At 42.4% G+C, this 27725-nt stretch overlaps 1 protein-coding gene across 2 annotated transcripts; it reads right to left on the bottom strand.

The window, feature by feature from the left end:
- Nucleotides 1-705: 705 nt before the first annotated feature.
- On the bottom strand, nucleotides 706-27376 carry insyn2ab (inhibitory synaptic factor 2Ab). 2 transcript variants are annotated; one of them, XM_031307483.2, is made up of 6 exons: nucleotides 27105-27376; nucleotides 26743-26908; nucleotides 18617-19787; nucleotides 10022-10093; nucleotides 2183-2631; nucleotides 706-2043 (listed from the first exon to the last, which is right to left on the bottom strand). In XM_031307483.2, the coding sequence occupies exons 3-5, from the start codon at nucleotides 19780-19782 to the stop codon at nucleotides 2448-2450; spliced, it is 1422 nt and encodes a 473-aa protein (XP_031163343.1). In that variant the 5' UTR covers nucleotides 19783-19787; nucleotides 26743-26908; nucleotides 27105-27376; the 3' UTR covers nucleotides 706-2043; nucleotides 2183-2447. The 2 variants fall into 2 exon arrangements, with proteins under 2 accessions (XP_031163343.1, XP_035848333.1); XM_035992440.1 differs by lacking the exons at nucleotides 706-2043; nucleotides 2183-2631 and adding an exon at nucleotides 6854-8480.
- Nucleotides 27377-27725: the final 349 nt, after the last annotated feature.

The raw sequence follows: 27725 nt of genomic DNA, 5'->3' as shown, positions 1-27725 counted from the left end.
TGCTAAGCCCTGGTTATGGTCCAACTCTGCTTTACTAAAGCACAAAAGATGTAAAATGTGGACTGTTTGACATTGGGTGAATGCAGGGCTGTAACTACACCTACTGGTATAGTTGTCTGCTGTAAAATAGAGCTGTGAAGTAGAAGAATAGATGCTTTTCTCCATTCTGTATTCCCATTTGAATTATTTACCATACTCAATTTTACTTAAACACAGGACTCTCTTGAATAATGCAATCATCATATACATTTATGTTATGGCCACTGGTTTCAATTATTTAAACTTTGTTTCTGAAGAAATCATGTTGTGTCCATCATTTTGGCAGAGGGGACGGCTCTAAATATTACAATATTCATAAGCCTCAGGCAGCCACCGTTGCTTTTGAGAAGAATCCAGTCAGAGGCACAAGCCACAGTGGCAGAGAATTCAAGAAACTTTGTCATTGCACGTGAAAGCATGTTAAGATGAAATTATCAGATGTTTTTTTTTTAACGTTGTTAATCGTAGTGGCTGTTAATCTGAGCTAAGAGTTTCATGCCAATCGAAGCTGTAGAAGTGCTCCAACTGTGTGTCATGTAACATTGTCTATGAGCTAAATGAATGGGACTTTTACTTCCGGAACCAGGAGAGCCCTATATAGCTCCTCTCACTTTACAACTCTGTTGCCATGGGCTTTCAGTGGAAACAGGAGCACACTGAATCACCTTCAGTTGAAAATGTTTTAATTGTGATGTAGAAACAGTAGAAAAATGCATAATATTGCACATACTCACTAAATTGCACTTTCTCAATGTACAGATCTTTGCATGGAAATTGATGACCTGAATAATGTAATCTACTGCGCAGTCTAACGATGGGAGGCCAGTGAGACATTTCTCAGACATTTAACAGTACCATAATCTACATAACAGCTGCTGTTATAAAATTACTGACTTCAGTAAATACCTGCTTTGTAACAGCGTGCAAGTTCAGTATCATTGCTACATCATCAGTGTTTTGTTTTGTACTCAACCAAAGCTGGTGGCTACAAGTCTTCTTTGCTGTAAGGTTGCTACCATACTAGCACTGTATAGCCATTCTACTCTAGCAAGTTTAGTGCACAGTTGTTTGTGTGGGTTGGTAAACAGATGTTTGGTGTTCTGTAATTGTTTTAAGCGAAAAAAAATTGTCATTTTACAAGATGGAACTTTGCAAGCAGTTGCAAGATAAATTAATATTACAAAACAACATGTCAAGTGTTAGCTAACTGGGCATGAAACAAATTACTTAGAAGATTAGGTTTGAGTCTTTGAATCAGAGCTTTGCTGTGACACAATGAGTGACAGAGTGAAAGGCAAGGCAAATTCTTAAAGGACTCAAAGAGAAATGTCAAAATAGGCTTTACTTTTTGTTGGAAATTCAAAATAGACAAACCCCAAACCCTATTAAGTTATCATAGAAAATACCTGGAAATAGTCAAAACATTATATATGTTGTTAAAAGATTTGACCTAACCAAGAAAACTTAATTTTTAACAATTATACCTGCTTCAGGAGGAGGGGCCCAACATTTCATCTCACAGTACTTTGCTAAAAAGATGCAGATATTCTAAAAAATAGATTCTGAACATTATGTGTCAGTGTAGCCAACAGAAAATGACAGAATGACTGAGGCAAATTTGGCTGGCTAGTTGGTTGGTTGGTTGCACAGTGAGCTACTGCAAATGGAGAGACAGAAAGAAAGACAGAGAGAGATAAAGGGACAGAGTTACAAAGAGAGGAAAGAGAAGGGTTATTAACAATGGCAGGCAAACGTTCAGTCGGACAGACAAACTGGGCAGGATGCTAACAGATAAGGAGGAAGAGGAGAGAATAGACAGGGTTATAAGAACAGCGCTGACACACTGCCATGTACTATACTGTGTTTCAGTCTTTTACACGTTTCTCTCAATAGTCAAATGTTTGTGCTTTGCCGGAGGTGGGGCTGATGTCCATTCAAAGATTATAGCTTCACTCATAAAGGGCCCTCCACATGGCGCCTCCTCTTGTTGCCAAGCAATATGCTCTGAGGGGGAAAAGACCAAAAGTGCATTGCATTTTAGAAGGCAATAAAAAGATGTACACATAAAGTGAGAGGTACCCAGAATATAAAATAGCATCCATCTTTTCACAGCTTAGAAACATATATGTATCCCAAAGCTCACCTAGTTTTTGCAGGTGTGTGTCCCATCCTCTTCAGTGAACATTCCAGAAAAAGGTTTGACAGAATTTAAAATGTTTTAGTCTCTGTTGTCCCCCAGCTGACTCAATGTGCAGTCTCAACTCAGAACCCCAAATGAGCTGGTTTCTGTCGTTATCCATCCTTACATGTTGATTACTCCCTCTGAATATTCCCTCATCCATTTCGAGAATAACAGAGGTACTAATGTGCCCAACAAAAAGGCTGTTTCCAAAGCCTTCATGTTTTATTCAAAGGAACCATAGCTTCCAACGAGCATGCTTTTTGGACTCTGTCTTGGACTTGCGTTTGGGGGTGGATGTGAACACTTCATTGGAGTAAGGCAGAGCGGGGCACTGTTGGCTGTCCAGGGGGTAAAGTCGCTTAATCAGGGGCTGTAGCTTGTCCTCCTGCAGCTTGAAGTCCAGCTCGACACTGTAACACAAGCAAAAGAGGGCGACAGATTGAACATTTACATTACTCAGTTCAGTATTGTACTTTAAAAACTTAAAAAAAAAAAGATTAGATTATAGATTTCTTGACTGACAGTAAAATCAGGTGCATTGATGTGAAGGGTTTTATAGCGATTTCTCTTTTTGGTGGCTATAACATTTATGACTCAGTTTTGACTTATTATTATATTAGTAATTCACTGATGTCCAGATGGAGGCTGGGAGGGAGGCAAACAGTTCAAATGCACTGACAGACATCCTGGCAGCGTATATCTCTTGTGGCACATATCCACATTTCAGAGACTCCTCCGAGTAATAGAGTTCCTTTGCATCATCTCTGTATTTTTCATGCATGCAGTCAAAGGGCTTTTCCTGCATAGATTATAGTTGTAGCCGGAATGTGGGTTGCTCCTGACATCAGACTTCCACATCCGCCAGTAAAATCCCAGGCTGGTCATCGTCTGATTTTGTTCCGGCACTGTAGATGAACTCTCTCTCCGATTAAATCTCTCAGGCCTGGGAGACATGCGGAGCTTAATCCCATCCAAATGAAACCATTGAGAGGCCAAGCCAACCTTGATTAACTGCCTGTATTCAAGCAGGGGATAAATGCATTATTATACACCATCTCCTTTCAGTTTATTGCTATTGATTTGTAGTGTTCTGTTAATGTATTTATTCCTGGGGTATGCAATACATTTTGAAAGCATTCGAGTGGAAATAAAAGAGAATGAATCATCTGCTATGTGCCTGTCAAAGTGACATTTCTCAACCTGATAATGAAATGTTCTGTTGCTTTTTTTTGTTGATTTGTCCTCATTTTATTCATTTTTTTAATCGCCAACATTACTTAACACACTGCATTTTAAAAGCACAGTGAGTACTAGGATTTAGAAAGCTTAGTCCTGTCATTCAAAGTCTGGAGGATTAAAGGTGGAAGGGAGACGTACAGCTGCCAAACGAGATGACATCTGACATGTCAAGGTCAAACATGTAGTCCTCTCCTTGTCTGCAGGCACACAAGTAGACATTAAGGTACAAAGTTTGGCCTACCAGGGTAACGGCTTTGATGGGCAGTGTAATTAGTTCACTGCAGGATATGCTATACTCACAGTGACATAATGAATCTTGGGAACTGTTCTTACCCTTAAGATAAGTGTCGGTTGAGAACAGAGCTCTATTAAAGCCTTCAGGGGAGAAAACAAATGCAGGGCTGGATAGTAGTTTGGCAGGCTTGGACTTCCAATGAATCAATACGCTAGATTACATTAAAAGCAAGTCAAAAATGTACAGGAGTCTTGGTTTGTGGCTGCTTGAAAGTCAACATCATTATTGATTTATGAAGGGGTTTTTAAGCATGTTTGGTTGTATCAAAACGAAAGTCTTTTTGCACAGTGCTTTGCTTGTTCTCCATTCTTGTATGTGCTTTTTCCTGATTTCCTGATAGAACATTTGCAGGTGGACACTGAATCCTTGACAATGAGAAACTTAACACTTACACTGAAGCCCTTATCTTAACAGAACTGCTGTTTCTGCAGTATGAGATACACTTGTTTTATGTCTTTTATTCATATAATTCATTGTTTCATTTCCTACAGCTTTTATCTCTGTTTGCATCTTTTGTTTTATGTTAAAAAACTGTCTTTTACAACTGCTGTTTAAACAATGTTGACTTGACAGAAAGCAGAGCAGAATCACAGCAGCACAGTGCAACATAGAATAGCCTCAGCAATTATTAAGCAATTAATCACTGCACAGATCACTGCAATTACTGTGGACAAAATGCCTCGGTGGGAAGTCAGAGGCAGCACTGTATGATGTGGGTGGCACTAGGGAGCAGGTGCTTCAGCAAACAAAAGCCCTATATCTAAGATCATCTGTACACAAACAGATTGAAGCAGCTGGAGACAGGGAGGCTTTTCTAGGGCATTCAGCAAAGCAGATTAATCATCTCTTCAGCTATGCAGTGTGAGTAGCTGTTGTTGTGATCAGTGGCGAGCCGTTTGTCTGTGGTCGTGGTGCGCTGAGCACCATTCAATGATTGTTGCTCCTGGGAGGGATTCTGCTGCTGTGAGATGTCTTTTTAGCACGGCAAACTCTATTCATTCAGCAGCATATACCTGCTCGCTGCTATTCTCTGTTCTTTCTGCTGCTGGCATCTTTCAGCGTAAAGTCATTTCTCGTCCTGTGATTTCCCCTTTGGCCATCCACAGTGTTCAAACTCTCCACTTGACAAGATGAGTGGTTCAGGCCCAGTATAGTGTAACATTTCAGAACTACATGACGGGGCATAGTAGATTGAATCACTAGAGACTGACAGTTATTTCCTCCACTGACAGGCAACAGTTGAAGCAGAAACTTGCCACAGGTTATGCAAATTAGATGTTGAAATTCTTCTCCTGTCATGTATATCAGATATTAAAGCTATTGTCGATGTCTATTACATAGCTTTCTGCTTCACAGACGCACAGAGAAAAACGCAATCTCATTAATGAGAACAAAACAGAATAGGCAATCTTGACAATTGTTCACCGAAACAACCATGGTTCTGCCATCTCAGCGTGGGATACAAGTGCTAATTAGCTCCTTGCGTCTCATCATATTGCTTTGCAGTTGCCTTTCCCTGAACTTAACTGTTTTCAAAGTCATTGTTAGTTCTAAATTGGAAACAACTACATTGTATACTTTGATACAAATGCTGGTTCTTATTCAACACAGCATGATAGAAATAAAATCCTTTAATGCTTTGATTTGAGCATGTTTGTTAAACTGGGCTTCCTGCTGTACTCTAGGTTGACTTAGTGGCAGGCCACATACAATCTCCAACTGTTTGTTTAAATCTTGTTTGAACTACACAAATAGATAACAAGGGAATATAAAACAGCAGAAGGTGGATACAGTCTCATCTTTTTCATATTTGAGTTTAATGTTTATGGAAGGTGGGCATGTCTTCCCTACTTTATTTAATATGACTACTTGCAGTTACTTTAAACTAACTTAATTTACATACCTGCAGATGTTTCCACATTTTTGACGTTGATAGAATTTTGACTGCTCACAAACATTATTTGCATTGCACAGTTATGTTAGAACCCTTCTCAGGTTTTTGTATGAAATGTTTTTTATAGTTCCAGCAGTGGAACACGTTTTTATCCGTAGCCATAGTGGCAACTCTACTTTACTAACAAAACTTTACTAAACAGCTGTGGCTGGAAATGGCAAAAGATATTATGCACATGAAAAACATGGAAAGCAAAAAAATGAATATTATTCAACATATAGCCTAACTTTTTACAGAAAATATTAACAGAAAAGGTAACTGTAAAGGATTACAGTTATTTTGTAATTAAATTATGTAATGCCGTTACATGTAACGTCACTCCACAACACTGTAAACATCACTATAGGTAGGTGTGAAATTATGTTTTCTTTTGTAACATGGGTGAGGGGGACCCTTTAACGGACCCTTTTTTCCCCTGATGTGATAGACAGTATCATTATAGTTATTCCCTTAAATAATCGTCCATACATTGAACTTCTATCTCCTTCTGTTTTACTTGCCATATGTATGCCCTATTTGTTGCAGTGATATATGAGATGCTGCAGTATACTGAGAGTGGGTGGAGACTGTCAGGGGGGAGCTGAAGTCTGGATAAGACCCATAGATTGACTACCTGAGCTCAGCAACTGCTCAAGCCCTGAATTTATCGGATATACTGGAGATGCTGGACTGCTCTGAAATTAAGGGCTAGATCTCAGGGGCTGCTAATCTTACTTACAGTTGCAACATGCAGTTGCTGTCTTTGAAGGCTAACTTTTGGTCTCAACTTGCTTTTCTCATTTTAATTTGTCTCACTGTACTCAGGCCTCCTCATCAAGGTGTCATAAGTAGGATGGTGATCACCATCAGCAGTTTATCTCACTGTATTAATATACTATTATGATAACAGGGATGCTGGTGATAAGGTGAGGTTGACAGTAAAAGGTATACCTGAAATCAAGAGCAGAGATAAACATAAAGAAATGCTTTCATTGTTCTCTCTCTAAAAACATAATTCAGTCTGGAAAGCTTTGTGCATCTGAAAAATTGTTAAACAGCACTATTTGCAGAGTTTAAGATATTGATGACAATTGCTATGGCAGAGATAGATAGGACTGTGATAGAGTACTACCCTGTTTACTAGCTCTATTCAATGACCAATTGGTTGATCTGAAATAAACAATGTTTAATGGTACAAAGCACAGAGTAAATGATAATCTCCCACTTTATTAGTACTCCGCAGAGTGGGTTTTTATTGTGAAAAACTTTATTAGCATACCACATACTTTGGTTTAGTAACAACCGACTGAGGGCATTTCTTTCGCCATCAGAAATTGTTCAGAGTATGTTAATTAAGCCAAGCTGCTTCACCGACATATAGAATTGGCAGAAGATAAAATCAGTGAGGCGAAAAAAGAGAAACTCAGCTATAGGCTTTAGGACTTTTCTTTGCTCCTCTACACAGTTGGCTTATTGCTTCAGTCTTACTGTTACATCTATAATGTTTGCTTCTCCCAAATGCAGTATCTGCAGTAAGACACAATGAAACAAAATCACAACACGGATAATACCCTTCATGGGCTCATATGACAATTTATTTACATGGTTATAAATATTCTTACATACCTACTCTGCTTAAACCCCCAGATTGAAAGCGACACTTACTTACAATAATGGCTTAACCCATGAAGACAAATCAAAGAAAAGGCCTGTCTGATCAATAGAGACACAAACAGACACACACAGACACACTGCAGTACTCTTGCTGCACCTATAGTACTTTACATAATGAAAGAAATGTAGGAGAAGGAAGACAGCATAATATATATTTAAAAAAACATCTTTCTTACAATGCATATCTTGATTAAGCCTCACACTGTATGCTTTGTCACATTCATTATTTGTGATCTTTGCAGGATTCATGGAAATTATTATCAGGTGGAAATTACAAAAGATTATAATAATCTGTAAGAATTATCACACAATTCATCTCGGAGAAATGGGACATTCTTTTCTTTTCGCTCACCTTGGCCTTGTTTACTTCAACATATTTATGAGTGGTATGAACAGCTAGGTGTAGGAGTAGGTTGAAGATGAACAGGTTCATTTAATGTAGCTGAACTCTTAATAAACATTAAGACCTACGAGGGTCTTCACAGATTGGTAGGCAGACAGGATTAAAAGGAACTTTTTAGTCAAGTCAGACACCAGGTCATCAAGAAAAAATAGGCCTTCCTGCTGACAACTGTCAGTGTCTCTGATAGCAGAATTAGATTGATATGGTATGTTTGTTTTGCCTTACTGAGGAATGTCAAGTCAGTTTTTCAGCTCTTGCTGAGTAGAGGTGATATCCCTTTGCCTTCGGTTGGTGATTCTTATTCTTTGATGGTGACTCAGGCTTATTCAGTAGAGGCTTAAATCTGTTTTCCAGTTTTATTACAGTCCACAGCTGCTGTCTGTTTTGCACTGTTGAGAGTGGCTTTCACTCTGCAGCATTGTGTGTCTCTGTTATCCTGTTGTGTTTTTGGAGAGATATCGATGAAGGAAAGCCTTTTTTTCTATTTTTGCTTCTACCCAGACCAACATCAGACCAAAGCTCTTGTTTTGGTGCACCAGGAGCAGAATACGAAATAATGTTTAGTCCTCGTCCTTAGGCAAGCCTGCGGCTCACGTGTGGGTCAGTTGTGGTGTTCATATCCAGTAGGTCTTGATTAGTGTGTGCGGCCAAGATCCAATGTGAGTGTTTCCCTGTGGCTTGGAGTGCTCCAAGTTTAAACATGATCAACCACCACCTGTTCATGAGTTGTTGCACGTTAATCATTCGATCATTAGCATAATCAAGGAGCTTTAAGTCCTAACTTTAAGATGAAAAAACAACAAATTAGTTAGTAATGGTATTAGGTGACCCTGAATAAGAAAATAAAAGCTGTCATCTGAACAGAAATAAAGAATGGTTTGACATGAGTTAAGGTGCCAAAAAAATGTCTTGGAACAAGAAAACCACAAGGAACAAATCTGTGAGGCTCAATGAATTCTCATCTCCCTGTATCTGATATGAAATGTAGCTTGTGCTTTCAAGTTCCAGTACGGTCTTACACCACAATCTGGGTCAGTTTGACACAATGCACTTGTCAAGGGAGAAGAGAGAGAAGGCATCTTGTGGAAAATCCTGAAAAATCATCTCCAGGACAGGGCCGTTTTCTTTTTTTTTTGTTGCAATAAGTGTCCATGGGTAAGTATCCAAATGAGTTTAGAATATTCAAAGTTGTTGTAAATATCTGAAATTGATCCAAAATTGTCCAGAAAGGACAGCAGAGTAGGACTGGACAAACCGTATTGTATTGCTGTTAAAAACCAGTCTCTATTGTCGTGCAGTATATTGTGTAAAAAAAGAAGCATAAAGCAGAAGTTGGGGAAGATCCCTTTATGCTCATATTCAGAAATGATACAAAGTTAACATCTATGTTTTTGTGCTTTTTAACCTACTTTAACACAGGCTCATGTGAAAACAGCTGTGAAGTCCCACTGTACAAAGTGTATTGTCTGGAGAGTTTTTCCAAGCAGCTGTCTGTTTCCCATTTTAGAGAACAAGGTAACAAGCGGGTTCCGCAGTGGAGGCTTTTGGAGTGAAGTGACAAATGACACAAGGTTGAAACTTGAGTGGATTTTCCACCTGCTCCTGAGTCATTTTTCAGGCCGTAACAGTTACACCACTATAAAACACTGTGTGTTTTGTCAGAAACACAGTGTTTGTTTTTTATCCAGAGGGTTAATCCAGTCATTGTTTCTAAAAAAACCAACATCTTGGTACATTTTATGGGACGTGATAAAATTCTAAGTCCTCACAGGATCAACTGTATGTCCTATCCTATCTAATTCACCTCTCACTGCTGTGTATGATTACTTATTCATACGGTGAGGCCCTACATCCCCCAGAAACCATTGCAAATGACATTGGTGGTATTATCTATTTTATCATCCATTGTAGAAAAACATGCTTTGGTGTAACAGCCAATCAACTGTGTACAATACTGCCAGTATATGCACATTTACTTCTTTGAGTTATTCCTTCCATATCCCTGATGCATATTTTGCAATTCTTCTAATATGTTTTTGCCTTTGCCTGATCACTCATGCCTTAGCCAGATCACTGTAAATGCACGCATGCATGCTCATACATACATGCATACATTTACATTTTCTGCCCAGTAAAGCTCACTGCACCAAACATCTCTTGAAGCATCCCCCTTACACACTGAACCAAATTATCATACAAAAAAAAAAAACTGCATTTTATGCAGCATTAATGACACTGGCAGTGAAAAGGGCCCACCTGTAAATGATGCATGCGCTGTTTCGGCAAGTGTCACAATTTGCTGTGTCTTGTCCTGTTCGGTAGGTGAGCCTGTTAACAGAGAGATGAAAAGATATATGTGATACCCAGTGACAGGCTTTAGCTTCCACATTTCAACACCTGTGGGCATCAGCTATCAGGTAAAATTTGTTCAGCTTTGTTTTCACCCAGTGTTGTTACTATTCCTATTAGTTGAAAATGCAGCAGGGGCTCTGATCCTGCAGTTCTCTCAGATTTGGTTAATCAAGTGTGTAGACTTGCTGATTTTACATAACAGGATTACCTCGCTTTGCCACAACATTGTTTTAAAATGTGTTCTGTGTCTCTATTCTATAGGCAATAGGAAGTAGGTAGCAACTAAATGCTGCATGAATCATGTGTAATGAAAAATCAATACCTTTACATTCTGTGCTATACTGTACATCTTTTTTTTATTTCTCAGCCAACTTAATTTGCTACAGACATAATGAACATCAAGGATTCAAAAAAAGCAATCAACAAGACAAATTGTATCTGCTTTGTTTATGGCATTGTTACACAGCCCCGAGGGTCTATTGTATTTACTGTATAAGAGTTGTAATTTGTTATGTTGAAAGACCTCTACAAAGGAGCAACTTAAGCCATCTCTCGGGCCCGATGGAGGCTTACAGTATGTGTACTCGTCACAGATGACACATTAAATATACAATTTAAAGTCCTTATCTTTCATATTGCCAGTTTTTTGTTTAAATTTCCTCATTTGAGTTTGCATGCAATGGCAGGCTGCAGTGGTCTGAGGATAATGGGAGGGGCTGTGTTAGAGCTGCACATGTAATTGTTTGCTGTCACGGCAGCCATTCACCCTGTTGGATGACATGTGGAAGGGTTGGACCTCAACCGCTCACCATGACATGAGAGGTGACCTCATTGGGTGAGAGAACAGCGCGTGGGTCGAAAACGCTGATGGGAGCTCAAGGTCAACAAGTTCATCCATCCTGCCCTGTTTCCAAATTAAGTCTCTCTGAACAGCTGTGAGCACAGACAGTAACTCACTGCAAGGTCCACTCTAGTGCTATGCTGCTGCCTGGCTTTTCATGTACAGCCTTGTAATTTAAAGAGCTTCGCTCTAATAATCAAAACGCATTAACCTAAATTCACAATCACCACGTTTACTCAGCACAAAAAAACTCACTTTTCCCATTCAGGGTAAAATGCTCATGACCCAATATAGTGCCACTGTATTAAAAAAATGTCGCAGAGGATGATTTCATAGATGCTTCATGAGGGAAAAAATAACTGGACCTCTGAAAGTCGTTCTCTTAACTGACTCTTTGTTGGCACAGATCCACTGCTGTGTTGTTTGCCCACGTCAGCTGTCCTGGGAGATGTCCTGCCCTCTTCATTCCAGTTTTACTGTCCACACCCCCTGCCTGCTGCCCTGCCTGAGCACTGCATACTATTTTGTGTTTTATTGAAAACCTGTGAGGTCATATTGTCTCACATGGCATGCTTAAACATGGGGTAAATACGGTATTGTGTGTCATCTATGTCATCAGTAACATTTACTGACTATTTGATGCAGCATTGTGACTAGCATGGGTAGAGATTTTCATTATTAACTAGAATGGGTAGAGATATTATGGCAGTTTTATCAGTACAGTATAACCTAGAGTTGGCATGCATCACACATAACAAATATAAAGCTATGGGCTGTTGTTAAACCAATATTCTGTGTGTAACTGTGTTGTTGACTGTCGATCAACCACTTTGAGATAAAAACCTTGAACACTACAGTTTAGGTAATGAAGCTGGTCAGGGTTTCAGAGTTTCACATCAGATATGTGATACAGATGACAAGAAAATGCATTGTTTGTAGTTCCTTTTTTTGCAATATGTCATTGATAACTATTCAAAGTTTCTTGTGACTTCATCACACTTACAGAGAATGAAACTGATGACAATCACACGCATTTCTGTTGCGTTTTTGTTGTACTTTTGCAGGGAATATTTGTCTTGTTTGTAATTGGCTTATGCAACACGTATGGGACAGCAAGTAAAATCCCCCCAAAAAATGGAGGAGTAGGGTATTTTACAATAACGCTATTTCCAATGTAAACAGTGAAGTAGAGATAACTTAATGTATAACATGCTTTCTTACAAACATTGTGCCTGTACCATTGCTGGGCCAATAGATTACTTTATCCTTGTGTCACTATATGCTAAAAGCAGTGGACATCGTGTATTTCTTTTGGTTCTTTTGGTTGGATTCATCAAAAAGTGTAGCTTTAAAAATGGTTATCTGACTATCCAGCTATGCAAAAAAGAGAAGCGTATTTGGGAACATACTGTGGTAGGTATACTGTAGGCTTTGCGTCCTGTAACTGCATCTCTCTAATAACGCACTACAGCAGGCACAGTTTCATGGAGATGAAAGGCAAAGTGTCATGAGGCTGCACTAATTGGGCCTTTAAAACCAAATTCCACAGAGCCACACTGGGGTGCCTTGTTCTCTACTGGATATGGATACGACTTAAATACAATTTGCTTTGTGTTGCTTTGTGTTTTAGAGATGAAGTAAATTGATTCTTACAATTGCACTGCTGTAGCAATCTGATAGTGGACACGGCTTGAGGGCTTTATGAAGCTGGTTAATGCATTTTCTTCTTTACAGGTACATATGTTGTATATATATATATATATATTAGGGCTGTCAAAATAACACGTTAATTTCGATTAATTAATCGGAGAAAAAAATAACGCAGATTAATCCATTCCATATTGAACTTTGACCCAGAGCCGTTCTAGCCACCATTCGACTGTAAAATGAAGGAGGGAGACAAGAATGTGGTGCCTGGATCATTAATTGGAACATTTACTTATAAAAATCTTCTTCCTGAATAGGGTTGGGTACCGAAATCCGGTGCTAATATGGCACAGGTGCCTTCACGACCTGTATCTACCGGACCGAATAGCAACGTGGATTTCGGCGCCTCATTTTGGTGCCACTGATATATCTGTGCTTCTCTCGGATGCTCTGAAACGATAGTTACGTTATTGTAACTCCAGATTCTATGAGTATAGGCGTAGCCCTCTAAGCCACGCTATTGGGTTTATCCCTTCGCGCATGCGCAGTCGTGAAGATTTTCTTTCCCGCCCTAGCGTGCCGCTCGGGCTACAACTACGTCCGCAAATACTATATATAAACAGAGCGGACCCGTAGCTCTGCTCCCAACATAAGCTTTTTCTTCAGCTAATGTAACTGGAGCAGGTGGCCCGGGTCTTAGAGGGCTACGCCTATACTCATAGAATCTGGAGTTACAATAACGTAACTATCGTTCTATTTCGTATAGGCTTCGCCCTCTAAGCCACGCTATTGGGTTAGGGCGAAGCTGATGTAGTCAATGCCACCTGCGACCCAGAGCCCACAGTGGAACATAGACTAAACGTTTTTTCCCTTCTGTCTCTCTCTCATGCACTGACAGGGGACTGTATCAGATAATCCGTTATCTAGGTAACGGGGCCTGCCATGGTAATAATTTGGCCTTGCCGCGAGGGCAGGCGTGCATGATTGGTGAGAGTAGTACATGATTGATAATTATGGGACGCCCGAGTCCCTCCCAGCCACCCAGAGTAGGGGCGGACCCCAGGCAGTACACATGCAGTGCTGTTTTGACAGGGCCGCTCCTTGGGAGTGTTCCCTATAGTGTACAAACAGCTGTTGTGTCCGCCTTATGTCCGCCGTGCGTAAAACGTACTGTGATAACACACGCACCGGGCACAATCGGTGGGAAACCTCCTCCACGTCGTTGTAATGAGGCGGGGGGGAAAAACCCTGGAGGGAAAAAGACCCTCGACCGAAAGGAATTTGTAAAAAAAAAAATTTCGGTGTGAAAGAAGGGTAGGCTGTAGGGTGGCTGCGCTCCCATCCCCTCTAATGAAGAGACAGGACGGTGAAACTGACAGCGCACATAAGTCGCTCACTCGCTTGGCTGACGTCAGGGCAAGGAGAAGCGCCGTTTTTAGGGACAGCAACCTGAGAGAGGCTTGTGCCAAGGGCTCGAAAGGAGGCTTCCCCAGAGCTCGAAACACCAGGGCCAGATCCCATTGGAAAAAATGCTTTACTAGGGGGTGCGCAAAAAACGTTCTCTTTCCATAGCCTTCGTGGCAGGATGAAATGGCCGCTGCGTAGGCTTTGACTGTGGACGGAGCCAGGTCATTATCTACCAATGTTTGGAGATAAGTCAACACGAGAGGCAGGGGACACGATATAGGGTCTGCTTCACTCTCCGTGCACCAGCGCTGGAAGACGCTGTTGTGGAGGGGGCTCTCGCGCTCTGAATAGTGCGCACCACGGCAGGAGGCAAGCCTAACCTCTGCAAGCGTTCCCGCTCAGCATTCTCCTCCCACCACCTGTGATTCGCACATTCCTCCCCCAGCCAGTGAGGGACGCGTCCGTGTACACTGTCACGTATGACGTCACCTTGCCCAGGGGAACCCCAGCTGACAAGGTCCGGGGGTTCTTCCAATATGACAGGTCCGACTGTAGGGAAGGAGGAATGATCAGCATTTGCCACTTGTGACGTATGGGGTCGAGACGCTGACGGAGGAACCACCTCTGGATTTTTCTCATGTGGAGAAGCCCCAGGGGGACCACCATATAGCCTGCGGACATCATGCCCAGAAGGCGCATGACGGACAGCGCTGACACCTTTGCGCGTGGCGTGGTGCGCAACAGGAGAGAGAGCAGCGCGTCTTGCCTTGGTGTTGACAGCCTGGCTCTCATAACAATCGAGTTTAGCACTACGCCCAGATAAACTATCGATTGTGTGGGAACCAATGAGCTTTTCTGCCAGTTTATGGCGAAACCCAGTGTCTGCAGGCGCTGCAGAACTGCCACAGTGTGCAGCGCCACCGTTTCCCGAGAGGGAGCCAGGATGAGCAAATCGTCCAGATAAAACAGGACTCTGACGCCTTTTTTTCTGCAACGGCTGAAGTGCCGTCCATGCACTTGGAAAAAGTGCGGGGTGCCAGTGAGTAACCGAACGGTAGTCGGTTGTACTGAAAATGGACCCCTTGGAAAAGAAGCGCAGGAATCTCCTGTGTCTGGGAATGATTTGGATGTGAAAGTATGCGTCTTTCAGATCCAGAGATGTAAATCATTCTTGGTGGCGCACACATTCCAATACATGTCTGATGGTCAGCATGTGGAATGGGCGCTCCATGACAGTAGCTCCCCTAGCTCTGTCATGGCATCTGGCTCTGCCTGGGATGACACGGTTGTCTCCAATACGCCCGTGAAGCGAGGCGGGGGGGAGGCGAGCTGAAGTGTCCGGGTCATTGTCTTCCTCGTCCCGCTGGCATGGCCGGGGGGAGAGGGATGACTGAGCGGCACCGTTCATAGTGAATGAGCGTTCGCTCCCGCTGTCTGCATAGTGAGAGAGCGGTAGAGCTCCGCGTGCAGCGGTGGGCTGGTGTGCGCTTGTGTGGGGAACGACTGTCATGTTGTCAGCGCACTGTTCAATGGGAACAGGGGCTGCTTGGCTGAGGGGAAACTGCTCTTTAGATGGGTGGGGGTGGCCCTTAAAAGGGCCGTTGTGTTTCCATCTCTCAACTGTATGTGGACAGACGTTTCCCGCGCCCCCGATGCCGCTGTTTGTTGGGGGGGCTCGGGGGTGGGTTGGACCAGGTGGGGGCCGCCTTCATGGTCCTCCGGCTCCGAGAGGCCTGCCGGTCATGTGGAGCCGGCAGTCGCTGCGGAGGGGGCCGGGCGGAGGAGCGGAGCTCGAAGCCTGGGAAAATGCAGCCGCAGTAGAGGCTGTGGCGCGCTTCCTTTCATGCCGGTTGTCATGGCGACGGCGCTGCTGTGGAGGAGCCGCCTTCCAAGAGCCGAGCATTCAAAATCGTTCCGCTTGGTGCAAATGGGACGTGGCTGTCTGTAGGCGGGGCCCAAATAGTCCATCAGGAGCTATGGGGCCGTACAGAAGCTTGCGTCTGATGTCGTAGCTGTGTCATGTGGAGCCAGATGTTCCGCTGGCTCCACAGTCTGCCACGCCATGACTCTGGACAACGCCACCGTGGACGCCGTGGTCAGGGTGAGGATCGCGGTCATAGCTTTGCCAATCTCCGTGACTAGCTCCGGAGGAGGAGCTCCCGGAGTAGGCTAATGGCCATGGCGGAGGCGGCTAGCAAAGCTATATTGTTCTGTGCCGCGAGACCCTGGGCCGCACACTGGTGTGACCGGTCAGTGACCTGAGCACATACCTGAACCATGGGGCGAAGGAGGCGTAGGCTTCCGGTGGCTGAAAAAAAGTGGCCTTCGGAAGCAGGATGGACGCCAGACTCTGCTCCAGAGGGGGGACCGAAGGGAAGCCCGCTTCTGTGTCGCCTTGAACCCGGCTAAACGGGGCGTAGCGAAAGACGGGAGCCTTCAGTTTCCCGGGCTGGGAGAGCGCCTCTTCCACAAACGGCCGAAGCTCCGTGAAGCGCGGCCAGAGTGGGGCCCGTAAGGAGGGCGGCTCCTGAGCGTAAACATCCCCGCTCAAGAGGCCGCGAGCGGGGGCTGGAAGCTCAGCCGGGAGCGCTATGCCTCTCTGGTCTGCCGCCTTTTGATGATCTCCGGCAGATCCAAAAGAGAGGGTGGAGCCGCCTGAGGCAGAGGGGAAGACCGCCGGAGTGGTGCCCTTGGCCATTCCGGAGATGGGGAGAGCCGCAATGGGAGGGCATCGATCCCCGTTTTGAGGTCCAGATCTCCCAGGGGGAGGAGGGACAGCCGGTGACGGAGGCGTTATCCAAGAGAATCGAGCCATCGGACTCGTGCTCGTCGATAAAGCCTTCCTCCGGCGGATCCAGGGTGTTGACGGATTGCCGTCTATCTGCCTAGCTGCCATCCCCTTCCCCGCTAGCCTGACACTCCAGAAAAGCTTCCGCCCGCCGATAAGCTCTTTAGATGGCAGGCGGATGCAGAACTGGCAGGAGGCGTCGGGGGTGAGAGCCTGACACTCCAGAAAGCTTCCGCCCGCCGGTTAAGCTCTTTAGATGGCAGGCGGATGCAGAACTGGCAAGAGGCGTAAGCGACGCCAAGGCAGGTCTCACAGCGGGGATGGAGGTCCGGCAGCAGGATGCAGCCAGTCCGGCAGGTGGGGCAGAGGTGAACACCGCTGGAAGTCGAGCTTGTCTTCATACTGCTAGCTTGAAGAAAAAGTGGGAGCAGAGCTACGGGTCCGCTCTGTTTATATACAGTATTTGCGGACGTAGTTGAAGCCCGAGCGGCACGCTAGGGCGGGAAAGAAAATCTTCACGACTGCGCATGCGCGAAGGGATAAACCCAATAGCGTGGCTTAGAGGGCGAAGCCTATACGAAATAGAACAGACGTTACAGGCAACAGAAACATCGCTGCACATGACACTAGTTAACACTATACTCAACAGCAGCTAACGTTAGCCTACCGCTAGCTAGTAGCTGGATTAAACACGGTTACAATGCTGACAGCTAACGCTAAACGGTGTAAAGTCTGACTGTATTTTGCTGTAGAGGATTCAACACTGGGATGTAACAGTCTGCAGCTGCCGTTGTCGGTAAAACACAGACGGTGCGGTGCGTTCAATGAAACTGGTAACCTACAGTCTCGTGGTGCACTCAAAGTTGTTGTTAAATGCCCTTTTCCTATCTGGTGGTTGTTTTTCTCATTCAACAGCAATTTACTAGTGAAATAAGTTATTGTTATAGTTATTACATTATTATTAAATCATTTAATTTTGACCACATGGCCTAGCAATAAACAAGCTGTTCTTTAATGTTGCCGACTGTTGTTCAGTGTCCTTTTTTTTCTCTTTTTTTTCGGTTTATCGGTTAAGGCACCGGACAAAAATTATGTATGCGATTAATTTAGATTAATTAATCACAGAGTATGTAATTAATTAGATTAATTTTTTTAATCGATTGACAGCCCTAATATATATATATATATATATATATATATATATATATATATATATATATATATATATATATATATATATATCAATTATGACATAGAAGTTTTGGAGGCACTCTTGCTCTTGCATTAAAATTACACAGTGCCAGTATTAACATGTATTGTGCTGTGTATTTTATTCACCATATAATTTGACCTTGATGGTTGGTCATGTCACACCACTTGTAGAATATTCTTTAACCATGCTAGGGGTATGGCTTGGTGATCCTCTGATTTTCGTCGTTTCTTCTAGCCCCATAATGAGGTTAACTTTTTTTGGTTCTCTCTCCTTTGGTTTTAAATCCAAATAAAGTGTTAAAATAATCTGACTTAACGGTTGGCTTCTTTACAACCAGTTTGACTGCTTGCATTTTTTGTCATTGTCATACTGATGTTGCTATGTTTCCAAAACTTAGCAATTACTTTGGTGAGTACATTGTTATCATAACCCATAGAAATAATGGCCATAGCTATAAGACTCAAGACTCAAGTTGTAATAGACTGAAATTACCCTTTATCGTAGTTTTTCTTGACAGCACACTGTGAAATGTTATGTACAATATATAATGTATGTTTGGTTGTATAAACGTCTGTAAGTAACTGTAAAGATTACTCTACTCACCCCTCTCTCTGTGCTTCACCTTTCTCCAGCTCCTGAATAACTCCAAGTAGGACCTTGATGGTCTCCTGGCTCGAGCTGATGAGGCTCTCCATGGCCTGCAGCTGTGCTTTGATATCCTTGTCTCCAGATAAGGGCATTATCTGCTGGCTGCTCCCCATGCCTGGGGCTCCTGTGTCTCTTGGAGGAAAGCCCTCATCCCCTCCAACTGTTTGCTGGAGTTTAGAGGAGGCTGACACATGCCTTGTCCGACACTGCCCTTGTGACTGCACGGCACATTTGGCACTATGGGGAAGTGTTTGTGACTGCTGTTCGTTTAGCTGTGAACCCTTTTTCCGTTTACAGCTCACAGACGGGCTTCCTAAAGACTCCACCTGTGTCAAAGAGTTCCACGCAACAGGGCCCCTGCCCTTTGACGTGTCCTGTGAAAACTCTGAGTTAGCCAGCTGGCGCTTTGAGGAAGTGCCAGCTTCCATGTCTTCTTTGGGTAATCCTTTGTGTTTGGTCCTTGTCCCACAAACCTGGTACTCCGTTTCTCTTTTGGAAGGAGGGCTTCTCTGATGGCACTCTTCTGAGAAATGTGAAGGGTCTGGACAAGAGGGTTCATCCACACAGTTGGCACTGGAAAGCAAATCCTCTGTATCACTGTGGTCATCAGTGTGGTGAAGCAATGCTTTTGTCTGCCCCACAATCTTACCCTTGTAATTGGAGGACTCCCCGATAGGTTGTCCATCCTTTCCTCCTGTCTTTATATCACTCAAAAAGCCATTGTTTTGTCCTTTATAATCTTCCACCAAAGCAGTATGTTTAAATGTATGTCCTTTTTTCCTCTCAAAAGGGAAAGTCTTGTATTGCTTAGTGAGGTCCGGCGAGGTCTGGACACCCGTACTCTTGGTCACGTTTGGAATAGAGCGTCTGGCAGGCATGGTCATGTACTTTCTGTGTGTCACTTTGCAGGAAATGGATCTGGAGTGTTTTCCCCGATGCTCATTCTGAGCGTCACAAATATCCTTAAAACGCACTTGTAAGGCCTTGTTTCTCTTCTTCACCTGCTGTTTGCCTAATTCTGGTCCTGGCTGTGCATCAAGGTTGTGTGATGGGCCTGTCTCTGAATCTGATTCATCCGAATTTGACAGAACAATGCATTTGGCGTCTTCTTTGCTCACCATATTTCCTGAAAAAGGTAAAAGAGAAAAAACATCAGTGTCTCTGTTACTCTGTTACATAGTGAGAAGGAATTTAATCTATAATCACTCCTGTGAGATACTGTAACAAATGATTCTTTTCTCCTCTGGGACCATAACTTTACATTCTGGAAACACATTATAAGCCTTTATTAAAGACACAATCTGTGATCCAAAATGCAAATTCCAAATCAAAGATCCAAAATGTTTAACATGGTTTCTATCAATACACATTAAATGAAATGTGCCAAAAGAAAAACACTGAAAACCACTACACAACAAAAAGAATTAATAATCATACTGCATGTACAAGTCAGACTCTCCAATTATGTAACATGTAATTAGTCCCACAATTATTGTTTTCCCCAAAACCCAATGTAGCCTATAGGTTTAGGTTATTGCCACCATTTTTACTTATTGCAAACCTTGAACGCATAATGTTTCTTACGGAAATGCACCTTCAGAGTCCTAGTTAATTTCTCACCTGATGTTTACACAAGTCTTGACTTTTTATTAAATAGCCACATATTTTGAATTACAAAATTGTATTTTCCATTGCAAGATCAATAAATATAAATTATTATTATTATATTTGATAATACAGTTGTTCATATTTTTCACTATTGATTGAACCTGGAGAGTTTCATGTCCATCACAGCTTTAAAAGGTGCTTCAACTGTGAGTCACTTGGCTTTACCTCACCAAGCTAAGTTTTTGCTGGTTATGCTAACATATATTTAACGTGAGTTTATGTCATTCAAGAGGTATTTGTGTATTTGACAATATAATTACACTATAGGACGAATGTCAAAGCTGCAGGCTGTAATTACTGTCAGATGTGCTTGTGAATGAAAACTTTGAATAGCGGACCTTTTACAAATGCATTATGACTCATTTATGTTATTGATTTATGTAGTTGTGAAATAGCAATGGCTCAGCTTTAAGTGTTTTGGGCTCAATCTGTTTTGTGGCTTATTTCCCCTCGGCTCATGCAATTCTTTGGATGTTCTACTGGATCACTGTAGACTCCAATCTCTCTTTACTTGTTAGAAGGTAAGAGTGTACATTAGCTTTAGTGATTTAAACACACAGCGGCCTTGCACACAGCCCATTCTCTTTGCTTCATGGGGCCTCTTTTGTCGCACATAGCAGAATCACATTTACATTTTATTCACACAGATTCTGTTCAGCTATATATTAGGGAAACGTTCTAAGTCAAATAAATGGGGTTATGTGACAGCTCGCTTTACTGTCCTTCATATCATAATTACATCTAAACGGCTGAACTCCTGTTGTCTGCTCTGCACTGGTACACTCAGCTGCACTCATTGTCTCCCTCAAACTTCCTGTATATCCACCCACTTATGTTCATCTACTTATCAGTGCTACATAACATTTTGAGAAGATATATTTTGTGCATTCTTTTTGCATTTACGTTGCTTGATATGTTCCCCACAATGGTTGGATGTGTTTTGTTAAGGAATAGCTGTGGGGTGGTTGGCCTACTAGTAGAAGGTGTTTAGTATATAATATATTCCCCTTGTGGTCTGAGGTCCATGGCAGAGGAAATGACCATACAGCAGCTGTGGCCCATTCATACTAATAGCTGGTGTTTGGCTCCTCCACCTGTATCCACCTGTAGGCTCTGTGTCTAAACTCCCTAGGGGGAAATGTATTATCTTCACTCCCCAATCTATGCTGTGCTGAGTGGAGTGACGAGGTCAGAGCCTAGACACCAAATATAAAGGCTCTACATGCTCTGCGATCACATAATGAATCGGTTTTACATAAGTTGGTTGACTGAATTGAACTTAAACTTTAATTCTTTGATTACAGATTACTGTTGTTACAACTTTTTATTAAATGGCAGCTTGAGAAACAAACAGTTGACAAAGTGATTGAATATGTTTATGAATGGTTTGAAATCACTGGAACATGTTCTTAAATGAGCAACAGTTTTCACTTTAGAGTAAGAGTGGTCAAGTCTCCAAAAGGTGTGAAGCATATTTTCTAACAACTGTTTTAGCATAATGGTTTATAAAACATGGGTTTGTATAACAGTTTAAATAATTGATTTGAAGCATTCAAACCCTAGTTGTTATGATCTGCTAATCAAAAATAATTATAACTTATAGTGTTTGTAAATGCAGCATTAGACGAGCTGGATTCGATGTGCTTCATTTACGAGATGTATCTCGTTTAACCAATTATTAACATGAATTAGTAACTCATTTCTAATGTTTAATTCATATTTCAACATGACATCATGACTTTGCGTAAACATACACGCCACTTTCCTAAAGCCAAGAGGCGTGTTATCTGTGCGCATTTTCAGCTGTCCCTGTGTATGTTTATGTTGTATACAGCTGACTGCAGTCTGCAACGTCTTTCTAAAGCCATGTGGTGTGTGGGGGTTGGGTTGAAAAGACAAAACGGTCTGGATTAGGAAAAGAAGAACGGGGTTGAGTTTAGGTTGAAAAGAAGAAACAGTTGGGATCAGGAAAAGAAGAATGGGGTTGAGTTTAGGTTGAAACGAAGAAACAGTTGGGATCAGGAAAAGAAGAACGGGGTTGGGTTTAGGAAAAGAACAAACGTGGAAAGCAAACATCACACGAGGGACACAAAGGAAACGCCACACACGGGACGCGATCCCTGCTCTCCTGGGTGAAAGTCCTGGGTGAAAGTCCTGTGTTTTACCCATCCACCACCCCAACCAACCTCCTCATATGGATTTTCAGCCTTTCATACAGCATCAATTCACACGCAATCACAAGGTAATGTAAGTCAATGGAGGCCAAACGGTGTTGATAAACATGCGAAATAGCGAGTATGCGTCTTTATGACACACAAATCATGGCATATGAATTGGTGTGTTATACATACGCCACTTCATGAGATCAGTCTGCATATTTACTAAATACTTTCAATCACTTGTAATGTCATTATTACCCAGTCTTCCCTTTATTTTGACATATTTACAATGGCATAGCTTGATTTATATAGATATGTAATAAATCACAACTGCTTTGATCATGCAAAGGAGCTAAACATTACTTTCATAATACACGGATCGCTGCTGTAGTCACTCCCCATGCAGAGTTTCAAATTAAGGCCCATGATCATCTAAGAAATGTTGCATTTTCTGTCTCATCTGTGATGAAACACATTTCATAGCTTGAGATTGACATGCAGCACAAGGAATTGAATTTATATCTGATACGGTTGAAAGGAAACATCAGAAGAAGCTGGTTAATCATTTTCATATGACAAGACACCACGTGATAAATATACTCCATTGAATCATTTATTACCACACAAAAGCAAGCTATTCATGGTGTTGCCGCTTCTCTGAAAGTAATCATGTTTTATCATTCGGAGACATTGTAAATCCATCAATGTGATTGTTCTGGTGGGGAAATTTATACTGAAGAGACATTTCCTTACTGTCAAGTTTCATGACTCCCATGAAATTAGTAAAAGGAAAAACACGAGTAGAAAAGATGAATGTTAATTTCTGATCTGCAGTTGATCTTCAGTGCATGTTGAGTTCCAGTGACGTAATGATTAAATGTGTAAAAGCACTCACCAAAGAACGAGTAACTCAGTATCATGTGAATACACACTTTACAATGATGTCAAAACTCTGTTTGTTGTGACTGTCAACAAGGCGTGCAGTTCTTGCAAGTGTGTGTGTGTGTGTGTGTGTGTGTGTGTGTGTGTGTGTGCGTGCTGTCACCTTTTTAAAAAGAGGCCTTTGCCAGGAGTGTGTGCACAAACAGAAACATGCACAGACTCACACACAATAGCAGGCAAGGGAAGATAATAAAAAGCATGAGGTTGTATTTCTTTGAAGTCCAGCCATGTGTTTCACCTTGCAGCCTGTCCACTGTAATCTAACCCTGAGCTCAAACTGTTGATGAAATGGAATATATTTAGAGGCAACTATGTTTCATCGTGCTTCCTATTAATGCTGGAATAAAATGGCAAGCCAACAGCTTTTAGTGTCACTTCAGTCACTGCAATGCATTCAGTGCCAGATGAGAAAAAACAACAACATGCAACTAGCTCAGTCTCATTATACAAGAACAATATGGTATGCTGTGTCATGAATTTACACACAGTTGTTTTGGAATTTGGAGCAGCTGAATTTTATTGGGGTTGGTATTTGTTCTGAAACATAGCTTAGTATGCACTTTGATTTTAGCGCAAGTTGTTTGTCAGAAGCCGATCCACGGATAAAAAGAAATTTGTTCAAGGCTGATTCACATGGGATCATACTATTTCACAACTCAGAAATACCAGTCTCACACCACTGAAAAGGTAATCACATCTGCAGGAAGTCTCCTCTAAGTGCATATGATTTCTTATGCAGTCATGAGAGGCATGTAAAGTAGCTAAATGGTAATTCACGCAAAGGGAGTCAAGAAAAGCTCTTCAATTACTTATTATTATTGGTATCAGATACACACAGACTGAGAGAGAGACTGACGTGACATATGAATATATTCAGATGGTTGAGCGAGAATCTCCTTCGCCTCGTAGTCTGTATTCTCGTCCTCCTCCTCCTCTCAAAGCAAGCTATATCTCTGCTAATGACCTGAGGTCCTTCCCTGATTTGGCCTCAGCTATCCAAAGGATTATGACTAATGCATTGACTCTAAAATTGCAAAAGTAATCCTCTGAAATCTCCTTATGTATCCTGGCAGGCCACGTTCCAATTGCCCTTCAGTTCTTAACGCTAAAATGCTGCATGTATGAGAAAGAAGACACGTTTCACAACAGTATCATGATTGATTTATCATAACCCTAATGTTGTAGAAACATGGTTGTTTGTAAAGAATGTTATTAGGGGGAATGGATCCATTTTTCCATGCAACTGCAGGTCTATAACGCTGCTGACTCATGATTTATGCCCCATTGAAAAACAAAGTGAAAGAGCAAAGAGGCGGCTTTGCTTAGATCGTCTTACATCCTTGACAGCCTGGATCAACACAATAATTACTGAAGTGCATCTGTAGGATATTTAAATAGGATACCACTGTCTAGCCACTCTCATTAATGGATAAGTAATGTTATTATAATGGCCTCAAACATCGTAACCTCCACTGCACCATCTATACAAACTAAGTGCATCGTGAACATGGGATGCTCGTCAATGCTGCAGCTCATCATTTTAGTAATCATGTGCTAAAACTTGTGTATCACAAGCTAAATGATTCAATCTTCATTATATAACAGGTTGATGCTGTGCTCATCATCCCCCATGCATTCTATACTGTACTATACTATGGATTTTTTGCATAAATTACAGAGCATGACATTGCACCAACTAAGCACAATGTAAAGGACGAGATATCGCGCTCTTTGTTCAATCCATAAGGTTGTGTGTGTGCGTAGTCAAATGCATTCCTAAAATACTGTGCAATTATACAGTATAGGTTCTGGCCCCTACACCCTCCACGTTGCAGTAATCTTTTTCTCATCACACCATCACGTTCTTCTTCCAGCAACAATGTAAGCCCCTTTGGTCCCAGAATTTATATTGTCTTTTGTTCAATTTTTGAAAGCAATCCCAGCCAATTTTGAGATCTCCACAGTCATGCACACACAAAGACACACATACACACACCATCTTATTCCAGCAGTCGTCCAGAGCTATCTGTATCCGTGCTGCCGGCTACACCTGTGAAAGTTTGCTTTATGACATTGGCTTAAAAGATTTATCACTGAGCAGCACTTTCTGTTATGGGGAAAAGCGGGAGGTTTTAAAAGGCTCCCTTCCCTCTATCTCCTGGATGGGAGCACTAGCTGTGAAATGGATCCTTGGGAAGAGTAAGTTTGGAGAGGCTGATATGCAGAAGGGTATTTGGGGGCTTTTGTGATCCCATGCTTTAATGCTGTAGTGTGGGTCTCTTTTTGTATAACATAATGGATAAGACAGTCTCTGCCTCTTAAACTTTAGCACTTATATTTGTAGTGCATCAGCCTGATGAGTTCATTGATTAATAAGGGGTTGGGCTATGGGCATACATGTGTACTCAGGTCGATTTGATGATTGACTGTGGTGTAACGTAGAAGATGATTTACAAGTGAAAAAGATGCTGAGATAGACAAGCCACAGTGTGTTTGACACCTTAAAGCTGTCTCCGTCTGTGTTTCCTGTAAAGTCAGGTAGTCAAGGAATGACATGTAAAAAATAGAGGGACAGAGAGAAGGGGGGAGGCAACAACTCAGAGCAAATACAAGTGCAGCTCTGTATGTGATGCAGTACCCTAGAGCTTCCCAGATCACACATGTCATTAGTCATGATGAGTCTGAATCCACCTTTTATCAAATTCAGCCTTGAGGAGCACATCACTCATCGCATACGAATTTGTCGTATAGTCTACACCACTTAATACGATAGGTGTTTTCCAATAAATGATCATCATTCCGGCAGTCTGTTACAGCACGATATACAATAGTCTATTAGTGAGAGCTCATCAATATTCTTCACTATCAAGCCCAGACAATTCACAAGTACAGCAATCTCGATAATCAGCCTCTGCATCATCTGATAAATGCTGCTTGTCTGTCAAAGGCTGCATAGACACACATCATGGTAAGTATATAAGTCCAAGTCAAATTTCATCACCATTCATCTTCATTTTCAATTGTGAAGAAAAACCTTGATGTGTTCTCCTGATTAGTCATTAAACCTTTCAGTGCTTGGATGCACAAATGCCCCCTCCCTAATGTATCCATATCTAAAACATACAGGGATCATACACATGCATGCATCACTAACCAAGACTTCAACAGTATTATTTCAGAATTGATGCATGCATCTGATATCCACTTTGATTCAATTAAGATTTTAAAATGCAGACCAGATGAATCCCCCACTCTATTTTGCAGTAACTGTGAATATTTAAGCAACTCCAAAAAAAGAAGCAGAACTCTTACCTTGAGAAACAGATCAGAGGTGCAAAGGACAAGAAAGCGCAGATCCTCTGTAGAGCCAGTGTTTATCCATGTATTCAGTGGGTGCCAGCAGGGTACTGTCCAGCCACTGGAGCAGCTCTCACAGGCTGCGGGAGGACTGAGAGAGAGGCAGCCGGCGCAGTGACAGCTGGAGTAGTTGTGGCACATCAGGCAAAGATTCAGGTTATTGGGATGGGAGAGGGAAAAAAGCAGAAAGACATTGCCTCAAAACCTCATTGGGTCCTCACTGTTATCCCCCTTCTGCCTTTTTCTCTGCTCTCTTCTCCTTTATACACCTCATTTAAGCATCACTGACACTCATTCGCTCTTGTCCCTGCACTCACCGGGAATAGGCACTCACACATGCAGCGGAGATCTCCATCTCGCGGTGCTGCTGCTGCTGCAATCCCTGTGCATTCGTGATTGAGTGTCTGTGTGTATGTGTGTGTTAGAAAGGCAGGGAGAGGGTGGGCTGGTGGGTGGATATGGCAAAGGGAGGAAGGAGGAGGAGGAGGAGAAGGAGGAGGAGGGGTGACGGGTAGTACGCAAGCTGCTAGGGAAAGTCCAGAGTCGCTGAGCTGCATCACTGGCGAAGACCCCCTTAACTTGTCCTCCACAGGCTGGCTACGGTGACACTGAGCTGTTATATAATCTGAAGGGCTTCAGGAGACGACGTACAGGGGGAACTGTGAAATAATAATAATGGATTGTGCTTTTAATTGGATGTCTCCTGCCCCCGTTACTTTCATACATCTGACACATTGCTTATGAGAGGTGGTGAAAGGGGCTGAGACGAGCAAAGGAAAAGAGAAGTACTGTAGCTGTACAAAAGGGGAAACAGAGGAGGTAAGGAGCCAACAGGGCAGCAGTGTTAATGAGAAACTGAGACAGGAGGGAAAATGAAATGATGAGAGGCAGTAGGCTTAATAGAGATAGTGAGACAGAGATGCACGGAGAAAAATGTA

This window comes from Sander lucioperca, chromosome 15 (genome assembly GCF_008315115.2).
Source record: "Sander lucioperca isolate FBNREF2018 chromosome 15, SLUC_FBN_1.2, whole genome shotgun sequence".
NCBI lineage: Eukaryota > Metazoa > Chordata > Actinopteri > Perciformes > Percidae > Sander > Sander lucioperca.
The sequence above is the reverse complement of the archived record's forward strand: the minus strand, read 5'-3'. Positions and strand labels throughout refer to the sequence as shown.

Excerpts from the sequence above, each read along its gene's own strand:
- insyn2ab (XM_031307483.2), bottom strand. The coding sequence starts at position 19,782 with ATGGTGAGCAAAGAAGACGCCAAATGCATTGTTCTGTCAAATTCGGAT. Across the intron at positions 10,094-18,616 it reads GGTGAAGCACAGAGAGAGGG|GCTCACCTACCGAACAGGAC; the intron begins GTGAGTAGAGTA and ends CTCTGTTAACAG. Across the intron at positions 2,632-10,021 it reads AGCGCATGCATCATTTACAG|TGTCGAGCTGGACTTCAAGC; the intron begins GTGGGCCCTTTT and ends CTTGTGTTACAG.